The sequence below is a fragment of the Pomacea canaliculata genome, linkage group LG9, assembly GCF_003073045.1.
Source record: "Pomacea canaliculata isolate SZHN2017 linkage group LG9, ASM307304v1, whole genome shotgun sequence".
NCBI classification, from domain to species: domain Eukaryota; kingdom Metazoa; phylum Mollusca; class Gastropoda; order Architaenioglossa; family Ampullariidae; genus Pomacea; species Pomacea canaliculata.
In genome coordinates this window covers 4,510,192-4,527,939 of record NC_037598.1, presented here as the reverse complement: position 1 = coordinate 4,527,939, position 17,748 = coordinate 4,510,192, and the positions used below count along the sequence as shown (strand labels likewise).

Genomic DNA, 17,748 nt, shown 5'->3' with positions numbered 1-17,748 from the left:
TTCAAAACAGAAAAAACTGAAGCTACCAACAGCACTGTTTATTTCTTCTGTACAGATTTAGTGACAACAGGCTATTAGCACATCTCACACAAATTCTTTAGCATGCATATCCCACACATATTTTTCATAAGCTGAAATAATTTTGCAGTTGACTTTCTCATGAATCACAACATTTATCTGCAAATGACATGAAACATCAGATTAACATTATTTTTAACCCTGCTTTCAAGGGATAAGCCTACATAACTTGGAATGCTCTTTCCAAAATAAATGCCACTTTAACGGGTACAAAATAAACCCAACATGAATGTTCAGACATGCATTAGTCTTGGTTTTCAGTGAAGGTGCTGTCCGCTGAACACAAAGTGAACTGTCTCACCTTCACCTCACAGCTGCAAGATTTACATCCAAATAGCTCCTTACATGTCTTTCTAATCTTGAAAGTTAAATAATTTTTTTTTTGGTTTGGTTATTGCCTCTGCCTCATTTTCAAAACAATTGTTACAATGCACAAGTAGTGTGAGCTTAATTAAAAAAAAGAGGTACAATGGCAGTTTCAGCATATGCAGAACAGCTGACACATTAGTGTTAGGCTGATCAGTTCTTACTAGCAGAATGTACCTGGATAACATCCTTTCAAAATTTGGAATGAAAAAAAAAAAAACTAAAACAATTTCTGTATGCATACAATCAAAGAGGCATTTCTCACTTAAGGCCAATAACAGCCACACTCATAGCTTTGCTCAGAATCTATTTTCCACAAAATGCTATGCTGCCAGTTGCAATCGTCTACCAATGAATTCATCACCAGGAAGTTTTGAACATAGGCATTGCCCAGAATTTGAATCATAGACTCATGACAGACTTTGCTAGAGTAATGCTAGGAAATGATCAAAACCAGGCTGCATAGTGGTACATAATCAGGGATTATGCTAAGGCTAAATTCTTTGGGATCCCAGGGACCCCTTCTTCAGATTTTTAAGGGGTCCCTATTCTTCGCCCAAATTTGAAGGGGACCCCATTGATGAAAATTGAAGGGGTCCTCCGAACTTTTAATGCGTATTGTATGCAATTTTTTGCGTAAGCAGAAGCCCTGATAATATTTATGTTGATTAATCCAAAATAGGCTTTTTAGTGCTCACCCAACCCCCACACAAAAACAGAAATATATGTCTGCAACATCAAAAACATGACCCATTAGCATCTTTTCTCAAACCCTGTTTAATAAATTTTCAAAAATAAAAATGTAACCTTAAAATTGCACACTATGCAGCTTCTTCAAATTTACTTTAAAATAATGACCTACAACTTCAGAACATTTTGAACATCAACAAACCCCATCCCCTCCACCAAAAAAAAAAAACAGGTATGGGTGACAATGATAATGCCAATCTGTTGACTTAGAATTTATGAATCTGGATTGTTAATGATTTACCAAGAACAAAACATCAAGCAACATCATTAAGTATTAAGATCCATATTCAAACTTGGATTTTGTTCATGACTACAACTAGTGACAAATCAGTTAGCACATGAAATGTTTCAAGGTAATGTCACATCCAAAAAACAGACTGAAATAGACCTTATGTAGCTTTTAAGAGTTCATTGTCATCAGGTTACAATATATAAAGTTTGCTTTCCTTGCTCATCATTATGACATAAAGGAAGCTTCTGAAGCCTCTGAATGTTATATAAAAAGAATGATGAACCAAGTTTTGACAGTTCAAAGATCTTCTCTTTTGCACCTTATTTTCTAGATTCAAGCACAGCTTATTTTCATGCAATCAGATACTGTTCACTTCGCATAAATATGCTTTCACTTGACCCTAAGCAATACCTGCACATTCATACACACACCAGTAGAGAAAACAAACTGCTCAGACATCTTTAATGTGGTTGCTATACAAAAGGGAGACATCAAGCTTCCTTGTCAGCTCTCATAATGAGCTGATGATAACTGCACTGCAATAACCTCTTGGGTTAGGTCTTCATTGCAAAGGTCAGGAAAAAGCTGGTCCTGGTCAGTAGTTGTCTGGTGCAGTCATACTCCAGCAATGGTAAGGTCTTAGCAAGATAGGTCTCTACATGCGAATGCTCACCCATGCCATACTCCTGTACTGTCCAACTTACAATCACTAAGATGTATGATCATTATTTTGGCAACACATACTTGACGAAAGGCACCTCTACATCTTCACCATTCTCATCATCACAGCAGATCTCCAGTACCAAAGCATTGACATACGAAGGGATCTTTTTCTTTGACACCTTCTTCACCAGCTCCGATAAGCTGCGCACACACACAGTAACTTACGGTCACACATGTAATAGATACAGTTTTCAGTTTACTGTCAAATCACATAAGCACAAAGATGCACAATAACTCACCTTTCTCCATTTATTAAAATGCCTTTATAAACTTATCTTGCCCATCTCAACTTATGTTAATGTGATTTTTGAGCTTACATTGCTGCAAATGCTGAGCTGAGTCATAAGATGTACAATATACCTTACACAGATGTTTGCAGGTGTGAATGGATGGATAACAAGAACATATCACCTATGTTAACACAGACACAAAGTGTGCACATATTATCCATGCTACTCACGGAAGGTTCTTGCGCTCCTCTTGTTTTGCTGTCTGCATAAAGTTTGAGTACAGCAGACAGACTCCTTGAGACAGCATCGTGATCTCCAGCTTGTATTCATTCTGCAAACATATGATCTATGTTTTTAAATTTGATAATACCCTAATACATAACGCTTCTGTAAAACAGAGAATATACAAGCTACATTTTTTGACTACATGTAAATACTAATTCTTGAAAATAAGGAGAGGATACAGTAAGAGACCTACAAGATCAGCACAAGGTCATGACACCTACACATATCTATGGATCATTACTACGGGGGTAACATAAAATACACAATTCTATATCTAAGACATCTTTTTCAAAGACCAATACAGAATACAGAAGACAAATTATTCCGATAAAAATACCTGGAAGTAATCAAGAAATTCCTGAAGAGTCATTTCTCCTTGAACAATAAATCTGTCCCAAAGTGTAAATTCCTTGTCATAGTACTGCAACATTACCAGAAAAATTAAAAAATAAACTGCACACATTAAAAAGACAATATGCAAGACTTCAAATGGTTTGTAATTTGTGCATTGTCATGCAGTACTAATAGTTTCTCACTGAAGTAACTGTCACATTCGTCAAGTACTTGTCAACCATGACTATATTAAGCATAGAGGACAGCATTTACCTTTATGCAAAATTTTAGTTAGAGAAATACCAATTTACATTCATAATTAGTTGCAAAGATCGGAGTATTATGAAAGATATTAAATGAATCCAGGAAATCAAATTATGCATTTGAAAATATCAACAGTTATGACCAAACAACTTCTCAGACAGAATATCTGGTGCATGGTCATCTCCCCTTGCATTAGAGACATCTTGACCAAGGTACAATACTTCTATATGAAGAATAAGAAGAGTAAGAATCTGGCAAATCAACTCACCTTTGACTTTGGAGCCTTGATTGGCTCAGAAAAAGCAAAGAAGGGTAAAGCCAAGTTGGCAAAACCATTCTTGAACCGCTCTACATTTGTGTGTCCCTGAATCAGCTTGAAAAAACAAAAACAAACCCAAAATGTAGCAATGTCAGGGAGAAAACAATAATGAACAACTTCTAAGGCCAACAAACTTACATGGACAAAATGTCAACTTCTCAAACAAGATCAAACTAGCTGAAACATTTGACAGTATACTTATGTCAGGAGGATACTCCAAATATTAAAATCTATGTTAAGAATATCTTTACAAGTATTTTTTTTTAAATTAGTGGTTAAATACCTATGATTATATAGCTCACAAAAAGTCTGCGAGTGCCTAAAATGAAAATTTTGATGGAAATTAAACACAAGTATTTTAAAAACAAAGTTACACAATATTAGTCATATACTAAATCTCTGGGTTTATATAAACTAGAAATAATAATCTAAAGTATGACAAAAACTATTTTCATATCTCATGAGGTCTAAGACATACACGCAAATCAAACATGGCATTCCTTGCACCCTCTGCAAATTGAGAGTATTTTTTTGGCAAAATGTCAAGTTCAAACTAATGTTTATACCAAGTATCCTTATTTCATTCTTAAGTTTATCCATATTTAAACTGCACAATTTTAATGCTGTAGCTGTTCTCAGGTTTAAGTACCAGCAATCAAGAACAGCAGCTATAGAAATTCAAATCTAAAGATTTAAGATGCCTACAACCTGGGACTTAAGACAAAGTGGTAATGATTTTACTGACCATGGTCATTTCATTACTAGGAAACCAAACTACTATAATCCAACCTTTATCATTTCAAGCCCCACAAGTCCAACAACCATCGCAGTAGTTGTTGCAATAGCTGGGATGATGCGTCCTGCAATCAGTTTGCTCTGCAACACATAGATAACAGAAACACAACTTAGTTTCTGACAGTTGTTTGTCATGGCTTCAACACTGATGAAGACTACAGATTAATCTATAAATTGGAAACAAAAACTGTAAAGATGCAGTACCACCGCCATTGTCTGTTTCTGATGTTTAATGACAAAAGAGAAAAACAGCACTAGGTCACCAAATATGAATCGTGAAAAAACAATCTTGATACAGCTGTGGTTACCTTGAGCCTGTCAGCAGGAGGAATGCTGTAATTTTCAGCCCGCAAGTTGGAGGCTGCTGTTATGAAGTCCATGTGGAAGTTAGTATCGTCATCCTTCTCAAACTCAATAGCATTAATCTTTCTGTCCCTCAGTGACTCCAGAGGTGGCAGCATGCCCCTGACCCTCTCCAGTGCATCTCGATCTGCAAGACATTGATGTCTGGATTTTAAATACCATCACAGGTTGGAAAACATTGACATGGCACGCCTTGTGAACATTCATTCTGCTGTCTGCAAGCATGAAATTACCAAGGATGGTTTAAAAAAAAAAGTACCCAGAGAGAGACTGGTAAGCATGCACCTATCCATGGTGCACACAGCATGTGCATTAAAGTGTTACTATGTACTGTTTGTGATCAAGAGAACACATAAGTGTGATGATGTCTACCACATTTCCACACGAGATGTTTCTCAAAGTGCTCAAGCCACTGCTGCCACAAACTGTTGAACAGAAATACACTCACCCACATTGTCTGACTGCCGGGCCTGTGCCTCAGCATCACTGACATCAATCTTGACCCCTGACCTTGGTATGAATGGTTGTATAACTATGTTAGACACCATTTTGACAATAGCATCACGGTCTCGGCAGGCAGGTAGCCCACACATGTATGCCTTGAGGTTTGCAGCTGCTTCGATGTAATCTATATGAAGTTCCTGCAACAATATCAATCACAGGGGTTAGTCTTGTATATCTGGAAATTTCACATGCCAATTTTGCATTAAAATCTTTCCAGGTTGAGGTACATGATGATCTACAAAACTACATAGACTCACAGAGTTGACATCAAATACAAGTGGGTGTGGACATCGCTTCGGACCACTCCAGAAAGGGGCTCCTGAGCTGGTCATCTGTAACAAAAACAAATGTAACTTGTCAGGATGACATGCAAACAGCACCTTGTATATGCAAAAGCGTCACTGATTTACTGTCTTGATCTTGCATAAAGACTTGACAACTAAGGGTAACTCTATCATCATTTAAATATAGTTACAAACAAAAACAAAGCAATATAAAATTAGTTAAGTAAACTAAGAATTTTATTAACAATAAAGGAAACAGTGATCTCTGAAAAATGAAGGAATATACTGTGTGGCTTAATCATTTTCTAGATTCTTGCAGTAGCTGAAGAAACTAAGAAGAAATTCAGCAGGTAAGCATCAAAATGTACTATCCCCTGAAAAAAGATAGCATAATGCAACTGCCAACCTGGTCGGGTGGGAAGTTAAAGAGAAGCTGGCGGATCTGGTTGCTATAGTTTGCTTCAAACAAGTTCCTGGCCCACTCCACACACTGCTCAAAAGATGTGTAGTACTCATCCACCAAGGCTTTCCTTACAGAATCCAGAACTTCCACCTATCGCAAGAGAGGTTTTTAATGTAGCTTACCACATGATCTATTCTGCTTAACACTCCCTACTCTTGTTACAAGCACTAAGAGCATGCTTCTTATGAGTGTGAGTGTGCGCTATAAAAATAATGTTTTATTATATAGCTTGATTTTGAAAACAATTACGAACCTAGCCCACCATAAAATGCCCCTTAGTTTAAAACTTTAAACTCAAATCCTCCATATTATATTTATATAGTTTTATTACATACTTTTCATTTGCAAAGAAATCTATTGTGTTACAGCCCAAATATAAGTGGTGAAGATAATCAACAGAGTATCTTTAAACAACAGCATATATAGTAAATATGAATGAAATTCAGGAAAATTTGGTATTCTAAAGACAATTTAATGCATTTCATGCTAAAAATGCATTGGCATAATATTTTTAATGATTTTTATCATTTAGCAGATCATGTTGAAAACTTTTATTATGAATTCAAAGTTTGTTTTTTTTTAAATTTCAGCATCTTCTTTACAGTATCAAAAATGTTAATTCATTTTCCTTTAGTTTGATATAAAACAAGTTTACTTTTGATCAGCAATTGTAACACAACCCAAAAAGTAGCCGAGCACCCTAAGCCCCACCATACAGTAGGAATTAAACTAAGCACTCAAATGCAAATGACTTACATGCACACAGTGACATACTAAAATCTGAAAAAGAAATTACGTAACACTCAAAGTAAAAGTGAAAGTGTAGTGAAAAGAGGAGGTAAATAACAGAAAAAAAATAAAGCCCAGAAACCCACAGGTTGCGATCCTTGCTGTTTTAAAGTCCTTTCAATAAACTTGGGGTCATTTAGGTACTGTACAGCATTTGCTGAGGGCTGAACAAATTTCTCTTCAAATTCCTCTCTTGCCCACTGTAACATTATATGTATATATTTACATACACACACAGATGTTAAGCATTATAGTGATATCTAAATATGGAACACTAGCAAGAGCAAAATTAAATGCAATGTACATCATCCTTGTCTACCATCTCCATAGCACAATAATTTTTTTAAAATCTGTTGGAAAGACACTGTTCATTACAGCACTTGCGACATACATCTTGTCATGTATAATTATTTTGTCAAACAACATTTAATGTCTCAACAGGAATGCCCACTTATGAAGTGGTGAGAGAAATTAATTATAAAAAATTCACTAAAATTCTCAACCATCTATAGTCTTCTTTCTTCATCCATCAGGCTATATATGCAAAACAGCAGATTTGAGAAACTAACCTGTAAAGTATGCTCAATTGCATTTGGAAAGTTCTTCAGGGTGCATATAGGTATCGACTTTTCAGGTGGATCTTGTGAAGATGAATATGACTCTGTTACATATGGGATGACGACCTGAAAGATAAGACCTTTTGTTCTACAGATAAACATCTAACCCAGGGCTTTTATACTACAGTTACAAAACTAAATTTAAATCCTGAACCAGGTCCTATGGACATTTACCATGCTCTATTTTCACCACATATAATTTGTAATATTCATGATCCCAATTTTAGGTGAAAATTACATCAGTCAATACAAACACCAAATGTTGAAATCGTTTGTAAATAGTAATAATTGCCATAAAAAAAACTCAAGGGCATGGCAAACTAAATTACAACCACTAAATTTTACATTATTTAAAAATATAAACATCAAATTATAAAATTATTCACATTTACCTGCACGTTTCCTTTAGTGCCTAGGGTACCTGATTCAAGCAAGGGCTTACAGTAGTACACACATCGTCTGTCCATGTACATGCCTAAAAAAAAACATTACAGAATCGTATCTGCTCTTTGGTCAAATCACAATGCTATTGTGTACTCCACGTGAAGTCATGTTAACAACAAAAATCTGGATTAACAATCAACATTTAGACAGAGTGTGAAAAAAGTACTTAATGAATGAAATTCAAAGAACTGTTTCCCATTCAACACCCCCCCCCCCAAAAAAAAAACAACAAAAAAACAAAAACAAACAAACAAACAAAACAACCCTTATTCCAAAACTAAGTAGCATGCAGTCATGTTAAATTCAGTAGATAACAAAAACTGATAGCTCACGAGCATCTACGTTGTCCAAAGCATTGGCCACACCATCCAAACTCTCGAAAAACTCATCTGTAAAGATGCTTTCTGTTTCAGGGCCTACTCTGTCCTCCTTGGCCTTGACCTTAATAGAAGGGTTCATAGCCTTTACTGCAGCTGCTGCTGTGGCAGACTTTGACTTCTGCAAAGAGATGTTGGGAAAAAATCAATTATGCTGATACACCTTATTCAAAGAATATTATAGACTGGGTACATCTGCAGCAATGACATCAGACCACACCATCTTCTAGGAATCCTACCCACCTGCACATCCCAGGACCGGAACAGGAACTGACGGTTGAGGTTGGACTTCTCAATCCGGTCCATGTCTGTGACATGAACAAGGCCATTTCCTCCACAGGCCACTCCCATCATAGCCCAGTTTTTAAGCATCTCACACCCAATGGCACCAGCTCCAACCAGAAAATAATTCAAGTCACCCAGCTTCTGCTGAAAGTCTTCTCCAAAGACAGCTATTTGTCCATCATATCGAGAGTTACGCTGTTGCAATAAATAAAAGGAAAAATATTATTACTGTTAACACAAAGGATACCTAAATTTTTATTTTTTTACATTTTATATTTCATCCTACCCAGGCTTTACATCATTACACTATTCATAAATGATGTCGAGCTTTCACAATAATCAATGCCCCATTGTTTCACTAGTTCAAAGTTTCTTCACAATACCACATTACACTATTCACAGGGTTCCCAGGGATCAGGGATGGTGCCAAAAAAGGACCTTAAAAGGACCTTTCATGCATTCGTAAGGACCTAAGTGACAGTCATCAATGCTTAAGTTTTTCTCTTGTGTGGTCGGAAAGATGTATTATTTATGAATCTGTGGTCTTCTCTATGTTCTCAAATACATGTATTTCTAGTAATAAATAATCAAAGAGTTAATTTTGATGCCTGTCTGCCATATTTAGATTAGATAACTTAAAAAGTGTCCTTAGCACGCTGATAACATACACCGTTAATGTTCCAAGAAATCTAAGTAATAATAACTGCAAAACCTGAAAGCCATTCTTTGGTGTAATACAAAAGTCAGTTCACGTGTCTCTCTCTCGCGCACACACTCTAACGGGAAGAGAGAGAGAAATAGAGCTATGCACAGTAGTACTAGAAGATCAAAGTTCAAGAAAGAGTAAGTTTCTAAAGACCTTTTAAAAAAAGAGTGTTTTTTGCGAATACGGAAGGGAACTAGTGTTGTACAGATGTGTAGACCAAACATGCGGCGAAAAATCGTCGGTATTTTGCGCCAAAGTCGACTCCGGAAATAAATTTGTGGTAATATTTTATCGATAAAAGGACTTAAAAGGGTCACAGAGAAAATGTAAGGACCTGTGTGAGAATTTGAAAGGACCGCATGGCAAATAAAAGGACTTAAAAGGCCTTTCGGCGAAAATTCAATATAAAAGGACTTAAAAGGACCTTGCAAGGACCTGGGAACCCTGTATTCATCTCTTGTAAATTACACCAAGGTTTCACAATAATCAAAGCCATATTTCTTCACTAGTTCAAAGTTTCCTCACCATACCATCATTTGTAACTACCATCCTCTTCATAAGCACACAATTGGTCTGTGTGAAACTTACCGGTTTGCAAGCTTCCTCTGTAAGGACAGACTTATCCTCAGGCAGACATTCAAGCGCATCGAAGTACAGGTACTGCTGCAGTGGTGTGAACTTGCCGCTACATGCCTAGCCACAAAATCCCAAGTTTGTGATGTACATCTCTTACCTCTTAAGACAAGATTACACAATATTAAATGTCTTACAAAAAAAAAAAAAAAAAAAAAGATTTAGGAACATTCTTCTTTCAATAAGTGTGATTTGTGATAAGATGGTGCAGTTGTGCATACATACCTTCATGACCTCCTGTGCTGTGATACCTCCAATGAATGCTTGCATTGGGCAGATGTCCCCACTGGAACTGTATGCAAACTCCCTCATCAAGTCAGCATCCACCTCTTCCACCTTGGCTTCAGCTTTAGCATTTACGTCAGCCACCACCTTGAGGAATTCCTCTGCATCTGCCTGACAACACATAAACCAGAAAATGGTCAACATGCACACTCTATCCTATAGCTCATCTTATACACAACAGAACAAATGGATATAGAAAATGGTTTAAAGTTAAAACAATGTGATGGAACTGTACCTCACAGCGTGGTTTAGGCAGCTCCCCATTCCTTTTAACATATTCATTGAGTGCTTGGAATGCCACATGCAGCTGTGCTGGTCTCTCAAACTTGGCAAAGTCTGATGGCAGGAAGTCAGGGGCCTTTTCAGCTTCTTGGATAGATTTCTACGCAGTATAGCATGACAGTTTATTATCAAGGAAGAGAAAAACAGGGCTGCCCCTAACACTATTATGTTTCAATGAGACTGCCACTTTTAAATTTAAATCTGATAAGATTATTCTGACTCCCATGACCGACACTGCTAAAGATCATGCGTAGGCAATATCAGCTGCACAATCTCTAGTTATACTGCCCAATGCTAGAAAAGACCTAAACAGATGTCACTTGCTGGTGTACACATAGCAAGGATCAGCATTAAAATCTATCAACTGGTAACAAAGGTAGAGATAACCTTTTCCATAAGAGAGGGAGCTGTTTGACACACAGGCTCGGGGTGGTACTCATCTTTTCTCACTGACTGCCTCACCTTCCCCAGCCTTCTGGAGTCATGCCCCAACTCCAATGGGTCAAATGGAATAAGCTTGCTACATCAAATGGGTACTTAACCATTTAGTGTACATTCAGATTTAGGTTCAAATAACCCTAACCCTGTCACATTAGAGAAAATTATGGAGACACTTACAAAGTTCAAAGTTCTCGGCATTTTCACTTGGACCACATTTCCCCCTCGAATGTAGTTTGAATAGCCTCTTGTATCACCAATGCTGAAAGTGTATGGTCCTGTGCATGAAGGAAAGAAAAATGTGACAAGCAATTTTCTGTATAATTATGGAAAAGCAAACTTGAATTCCCCAATACTTAAGCATCAGGCATCTGCAAAGACAGTATCAAGCAAAGTGTATCGAACACATACCTAAGACTTTGATCTTGATAGGCTTGCAGCCATTCAGCTCAACCATTCCTTGCACTTCTGAGAAAGTGACATAATCGCCATCTTCCAAGCCATGTTTTGTCTCATCAACAGTTGCCACAACACCTTCAAGACTCTGCAAATTATATACCGCACTTGTGAGTTTGGCCAGTTCCAGAGAAAGGAAGAAAACAAGGCCTGCTTTGAGTCAAGAACTAAGAAAATTTCCTCACAACAGGAAAAATTACCTTAAAAAAAACTAAAGGTCTAGGACATGGGAAATGACATGTGGCTTGCAGGCCAGTATAGGTAAGATTTTTTTTTTTTGGTTGCAATAATCAACTACTTACATGGTTAGCACTTTGCAGTAGTTTATTCAAGGCTATACTGAATGCTTAAAATCACAACAAGATGGAGAATGGAGTTTATACAAAGTACCTCTAAAGGTTAACACAATACATAGCCCTAAAATCTTTTTAGTCATTTTGAGATTATGGCATATTACAAATGTTCAATATGACCTCTATATAAACCACATAGAAATATATATATACTGTGTCATAAAGACAGTGACTGGTTTCATATTTGTTCTTGTTGAGTACAGAATTAGTGAAAATAGAGAATGCTTTAAGACAAAGCAAGTCTTCTGGAAAACTGGGTCACATCACACACCAGAAGAAAAGAAAAAAAAAAAAAAATCTTTCAATTAAAGCATGCTCAGGGTGATGGAAATTTTCACCTGTAGATTCACTCTTTACGTGTTTATAATATTTATGTATGTAAAAATGTTTGACTCTGAAGTCTGCTAAATATTAGACATGAAGAGACCAGAGATAACAATAACCATGTTGCGGTGGACACTGAACATCTAGATAGCTAACTGAACCTACAACCGAGTTGTTCAATGTTTGCAAAAAACATTTTTTATTAATGTGTATCTTTTTGCAGCTTAAGCAGCATTTAAACACACATCATCCATGTTTAGTTTTCTGATAGTGAAATAAATAATTTTATTAGTTATGTTAATGTTACATGCAGGAAAATATGTTATATTAAACACCTATAGATTATAGGCATAGATGATAAAGAATAACTGAGCTTTCAAAAATCCTTATTAAAAGCATTCCCTTTCCCATGGCCTCCTAACCTTTTCAATGTCTGCCACCATGCAGGAAACTGGCTGTTCGCCATCAGGGTCTATTACTACAAAGTTGCTGCCAAAGTCACAAAATATTTTCCTGTAAAAAAACCAGATTGACATTTGTATTCAGCAAATATAAATGATGCTTGCCCCCTTTCAATATAAATACTACACAAAAATTTTCCCTTATAAGCAAAGCTGCACACAATGTAATATTTCTCAACGTCACTTTTACATATGCTTTTTATTTCATAACAGGTAGCCATGTATAGTCAACGATTAAATCAACTTCAGGATAAAAAATGTTACTTATACCAAGAAATGGAGAAATCATCAACCCATATGGCAGATTCTATAGGCTCAATAAACGCAAACATGCTATTATTACAGCACAGCAAAATCTACAAGAGGCAAGAACTGCATTTACCCAAAAAGACCTCGTGTATCTGCTACGATGAATTTGATGTTTCGAGAATGGCAAAACTCTCCAACTCGTATCTGTTCATCCAAACAGGAGTTTGCTAGCACAACCACCTGCAGACCATTAAAGTGCATGTTTTAACGTAACATCAACACAAGCTTATCATGTGCTTCAGGCACACATAAAAACACAAGACAGAAATTCTACATTGGAAATAAAATATTACAACGATAACATCCCATTCAGACATGAAAAGTTATACTAAAGTATGCTGAGTCTCAAGCGAAACTGAATTAAGACACACTGCAAAAAGTACTTTTGAGCAAACATTTTTTCAAGTGAGAAATTAAGGCTGAGGAATTCATAAACATGACACTTAAAGCAGCCTAGACAGAGAAGATGAATGTCAGTAGAAGACTGGAAAGAATGAGGCGGAGAGGAGAGACTGGAGTAGAAAGGTAGCTAGGAGCTACAACAGCTAACAGTGTAGCAGATACAAGAAACAGTATCTGATGCACTCAAATAGCAGCCAATGCAGCCTCATCCTAAAAGGAGTGCAACAGTACTTCTAAAAATAAGGTAGCAGAATAATGAACATTCTGAAGAGAAGAAAGAGTGGGAACAGGACATAGTGTGTTTCAGTAGTCTAACCAAGATAACTTATAGGCGAGTACGGAATTTTTTTGTGTTCCTTAGTGAGAAGCAGTCTAATGGAACTAATCCTTTGAAGCTCAAGGTAGCACAACTAAAACTCATAGGTGATATGCTGTTTCACTGACAGTAAATTTCAGAAGAAAACCAAAAAAAAAAAAAATCTTTAAATTAATGTCTTCCTGTTCCTATGTTAAGGGATGTAACTCTTTTCAAATGGATTCATACAAACTAAATGGCTGGACTCCATCCCTTTTTGTTGACATAGTTTTGTAGTAAAAAGTCTTGAAAACGATGGAAACGGTAAGGCAGCACAAACTCATTAGTTGCTAAAAGGGTTAAAAATACGTAATGCATAGATTTTCACTTTCCAGTGGCCCTCTCATCTTAAGGTAAGTATAAACCTTGCAAAATGGCAATTTCCTGTTTTTCAATTTAAGATAAAACTATTAAATATTATCATATAGCATCACAATTCTGCAGCCACATAGTTTAAATTAAAGAGGGATGGCCTATGCTTATTCAGTCAAAACTCTGAAGGTATTTGATCATATTTAGCAGTTTTATTGTCGACTGAATAACCCAGGGAAAAAAAAAACATTTGCAAAATATATATATATAAAGTTACATTTTGGTGACATCTTATTTTGCAACTGTCTGAGGAAACATCTTGCCTGAAAAAAAGGTGACTTCTACAAGTTAAACTATGTTAATCTTATTTGTAACTTATTTAGTGATAAATACTTCTTATATTGACAGGGTTTGCTTTAAAGATGATCTTCAGCTGCATAATTCAAGAAAACTTCGATGAAGGTGGAAAGCAAAGACACATTCTAATGATGTAAGTCAGAACTCTGCATAAATGCAACATCATGACTCACTTGGAACTGGGACAAAAATGCTTCATCCAAGTTGCCAGAGTTACTGCTGACAGGGACATAACTGTTGAGCTCAGCAAGGCGAGGCTGTGATACTTCTGCCCTGTTCTTACCCCGATCTTCCTCCCGCAAAAAAAACTGCACAAAAGTAACTCATAAAGTTATCTCATAAAGCTATGACAACAAACTAATCTACAAGAATGCATAGTGAACATCTTAACTCAACCTAATGAATCTTTTAAGACAATTTATAGAAAGTAATTTAAACTTGAATTTGAATGACACAAATATTGAAAAATGTTAACATAAATTTCCAGTAAACATTTTCTGATGAAGAACATACATACTGGTGTGGAACATGTATGTCTAACAAATTACAGAAAAGCTTAAAGAGTCAATTCTGTCACCTATTTTTTTTTTAAATGTTTCTCTTCCCCATGAACTACATCCACATTACCTGAGAGGAAAGATCAATCCACTCCACTTTGCCTGAGTCATGGATTGTCACAGACTTTACTCCACCCAGCACCACATTTTTTGCAATCTCAATGCCCAAACCACGCATACCAGAAACAAGCACATTTGAATGAGCCATCTTCCGCATGGCCTCGTGCCCGAGGACATACCTGCAGAAAAATTTGTTGTTGTGAATACTAAAAAATTTCGTCAAGTTGTGTGAAATAAAATTTATAGTGCAATTACAAAAAAATACAGTGAAATATATTGTGTGCACTTACAGTTGGCGTGAGTAGAGACTTTCATCAATTTCAACAGCTCCATTCCTATCCATGTCTCCCTGCAGTCAGATTAACTATGATTTTAACTCTATACCAAAATCTTTGCAGAATGTTGCAAATGTTTTAAAGCTTTGACCACATGAGACTTTATCTATTTTTCTAAATGAGAAGATTTGTGTAGTTTTTTAAAAATACTTAAGAGAAATAATAACGATTGTACTTCACTGTTCGTAAGAACAAATGAGAAAGCTTCCTTTTGCAGCAGATAGTATATGAAAACATTAGAATATACAATAACTCTTAACATAAAAATAAAAAAACTATTGGCTTTGCCTCACTTTACACTTCACAGAAATCTGGACACTGCAGTATTAAGATCCATGAAAATACCAACATGCAGCAAAAAATACATAAACATATACAAACAAAAAATTAAGAGATGGGAGCAGGCACACACCTGATCACAGTACCTTTAGACAGTTCTGGTTTACACCCTCAACCTTCCCTCATCCCCAAATATTACCTTTCATTGTAACATGGCTGTAGATAGAATTTTAAGTTAATTAGGTTTAAGTGTATAACTCAAAGACATGCACTGCCAAGCTGACACTAGAAGCTGGACTGAAAAGGGTGGGGAGGAGAGGAATAGAAATTGACAGTGGCTTGGGCCTTCCTTAAAGGCAAAACTTCTTCGGACAGTAGGAAGAGAATGATTTCACCCATGCGAGGGAAGGTAGGAGCACACATGGTGCTGACAACTTGCGGTCAGTCGTCTGCAATCACTACCACATGGGTAATCCTACCTTCCCTTGCCTGGGTGAAACCATTTTAAAAACCACCCACAAGAAGTTCCATCTTTAAATGCCTTTTTCCCACTCGGTGAAGAAGACGGTACTCAGCTCAATACTACGCAAGACAGTTAATATCCATGTATGTATACATGCCCTTGAGTTATACAATTGCTCCAATATTCTGTTTTTTAATGCATATCAATATAATGTACAAACTTAAAAAAATGCATTAAATCTACAAATGAATAAAAAAATAGACATGACACATCACTTCAGGAACAGAAATTTAGGAATTCATGCTTACGCCACTGCAAGATGCACTACCGGAATTGACACAGTTGGCAGCGTCGTTAGGTTCAATACGAGCTCGTTTAGCTGGTGGGGAAATATTATCACTGGACATCTGTAAAATATTGCAGTAAGTCATTGAACAGTACTAAGCATCTTCACCTGACAATGAGACAGCTTCTGACCTATTTAACTTGTTAAATATTGTTACAAGTAGTTTTTTTTCTATAATGGACTGGAACACTGGCTTATAAACGTATCCTCAAGAATACTTCTTTTAATCAAGCACAGTTGTAGCTAGTTATCTTGCATTATCTTACTTGGAAGATCCAAAATTTTACGAAAAGACCAGAGTTTGACGACAGCAGGGTTTTTTTTGTTTTCCTTTAGGATCTGAAATTTATGACTGTTCAAATCTGTATCGCATAAGATGCCTTCTGCAGCATCACTCAGTTTAGTGTTTAAGGCCGTCTTTTCACAGATTAAATTTTACGACGCATAGGTTAACAAATCAGGTGTGTATTGACACGTCAAATATGTGTTTTAAACATTCAAAACCACGTACTGTCCACACAGCTAGTTTCTAGTTTTCTTTTTAATATTTATATAAAAAACAATCTTCATCCATCGTAATTCTAAGGAGAGAACATCAAGTTTTATGGCTGCAAACAAAGGCACATCCATTAGATTTTCGACAATCTTCAAACAGTATAACATATTGTATGAAGTCAGAAGAATAATCTCCACAATATAAGTGTCGCCATTTCATACTCTAATATACCTGCAAGTTCTTGTAAACCAAGCAAACTCTCTTCAATACCAAACTGTCACTAAGCCGGCATCTAATACATGCAAATGGCGGACGAAATGCTCCGACGCATGCGAATGACGGGATACTATTGGTCGAGAAAATGAAGAATTATATTTTGGAAAAATAATATTCCCCCTAAGGCTTTTTCATGTTGAGAATGAATTTATTTTCAAGAAAGTTTTACTTTCAATACCACCGTAACAGTATTGAAATTTATTTTTGCTCTGGAGCACTCGTATGACAGTCATCAAGAATGATCAAGTCAATCACAGGAGACATTTTCCGATCATCAATACAATCTTAATGTAGAAATATTGCCTGACACACAATATAAATGATAGGAATTCTTATTAAAATATCTCACCCAAAGATCCGATAGCTGTTCAGTAAGTATGTTTACAGGTCAACTGGATGAGTAGCTGACCTCTTGCTTTCTAGTGTTTCTAAGCTAACTTTACGAAACTAACGGGCTTGTCTTTCCTGGAACATATTTTGGGCTCTGCCGTCACTCCACGCTATAGATACAACGATAAAGTCACGTTTATACAGGTGCTTGTATATTGTGAGCCCACGATATGAGAACTTTTACATGGATGTCAACAGCATGGATCTGCACAGGAAGGCTTGAAGATTGCGATAACAAATTATTTAACGAGATCTCCACTTAGGCCTGTGATGTCCAATGCAAGTGTGTGCGCGCTCGTGTGTGTAAATTATTGTGGGAACAAATTTCATTTCGGGTGCTGGGGATGAAGATCGAGGGAGCCGTCGACGCTT

At 36.5% G+C, this 17,748-nt stretch overlaps 1 protein-coding gene across 2 annotated transcripts; it reads right to left on the bottom strand.

The window, feature by feature from the left end:
- Positions 1 to 23: 23 nt before the first annotated feature.
- Positions 24 to 17,493, bottom strand: LOC112572784 (ubiquitin-like modifier-activating enzyme 1). 2 transcript variants are annotated; one of them, XM_025252669.1, is made up of 26 exons: positions 16,942 to 17,060; positions 16,177 to 16,275; positions 15,082 to 15,140; positions 14,802 to 14,970; positions 14,348 to 14,482; positions 12,822 to 12,928; positions 12,401 to 12,491; positions 11,257 to 11,389; positions 11,026 to 11,123; positions 10,361 to 10,507; positions 10,066 to 10,236; positions 9,796 to 9,900; positions 8,460 to 8,696; positions 8,172 to 8,337; positions 7,788 to 7,870; positions 7,348 to 7,461; positions 6,865 to 6,978; positions 5,933 to 6,079; positions 5,500 to 5,574; positions 5,187 to 5,379; positions 4,684 to 4,865; positions 4,370 to 4,456; positions 3,530 to 3,634; positions 3,002 to 3,085; positions 2,610 to 2,710; positions 24 to 2,290 (listed from the first exon to the last, which is right to left on the bottom strand). In XM_025252669.1, the coding sequence occupies exons 2-26, from the start codon at positions 16,273 to 16,275 to the stop codon at positions 2,152 to 2,154; spliced, it is 3,141 nt and encodes a 1,046-aa protein (XP_025108454.1). In that variant the 5' UTR covers positions 16,942 to 17,060; the 3' UTR covers positions 24 to 2,151. The 2 variants fall into 2 exon arrangements, with proteins under 2 accessions (XP_025108454.1, XP_025108453.1); XM_025252668.1 differs by lacking the exon at positions 16,942 to 17,060 and adding an exon at positions 17,336 to 17,493 and having other exon boundaries at positions 2,152 to 2,290.
- Positions 17,494 to 17,748: the final 255 nt, after the last annotated feature.

Coding starts and splice junctions, on each gene's coding strand:
- LOC112572784 (XM_025252668.1), bottom strand. CDS start 16,275: ATGTCCAGTGATAATATTTCCCCACCAGCTAAACGAGCTCGTATTGAA. Junction 15,141..16,176: donor GTAGTGCATCTTGCAGTGGC/GTAAGCATGAAT, acceptor ATCTGACTGCAG/GGAGACATGGATAGGAATGG. Junction 8,697..9,795: donor CAGAGGAAGCTTGCAAACCG/GTAAGTTTCACA, acceptor TTATTGCAACAG/CGTAACTCTCGATATGATGG.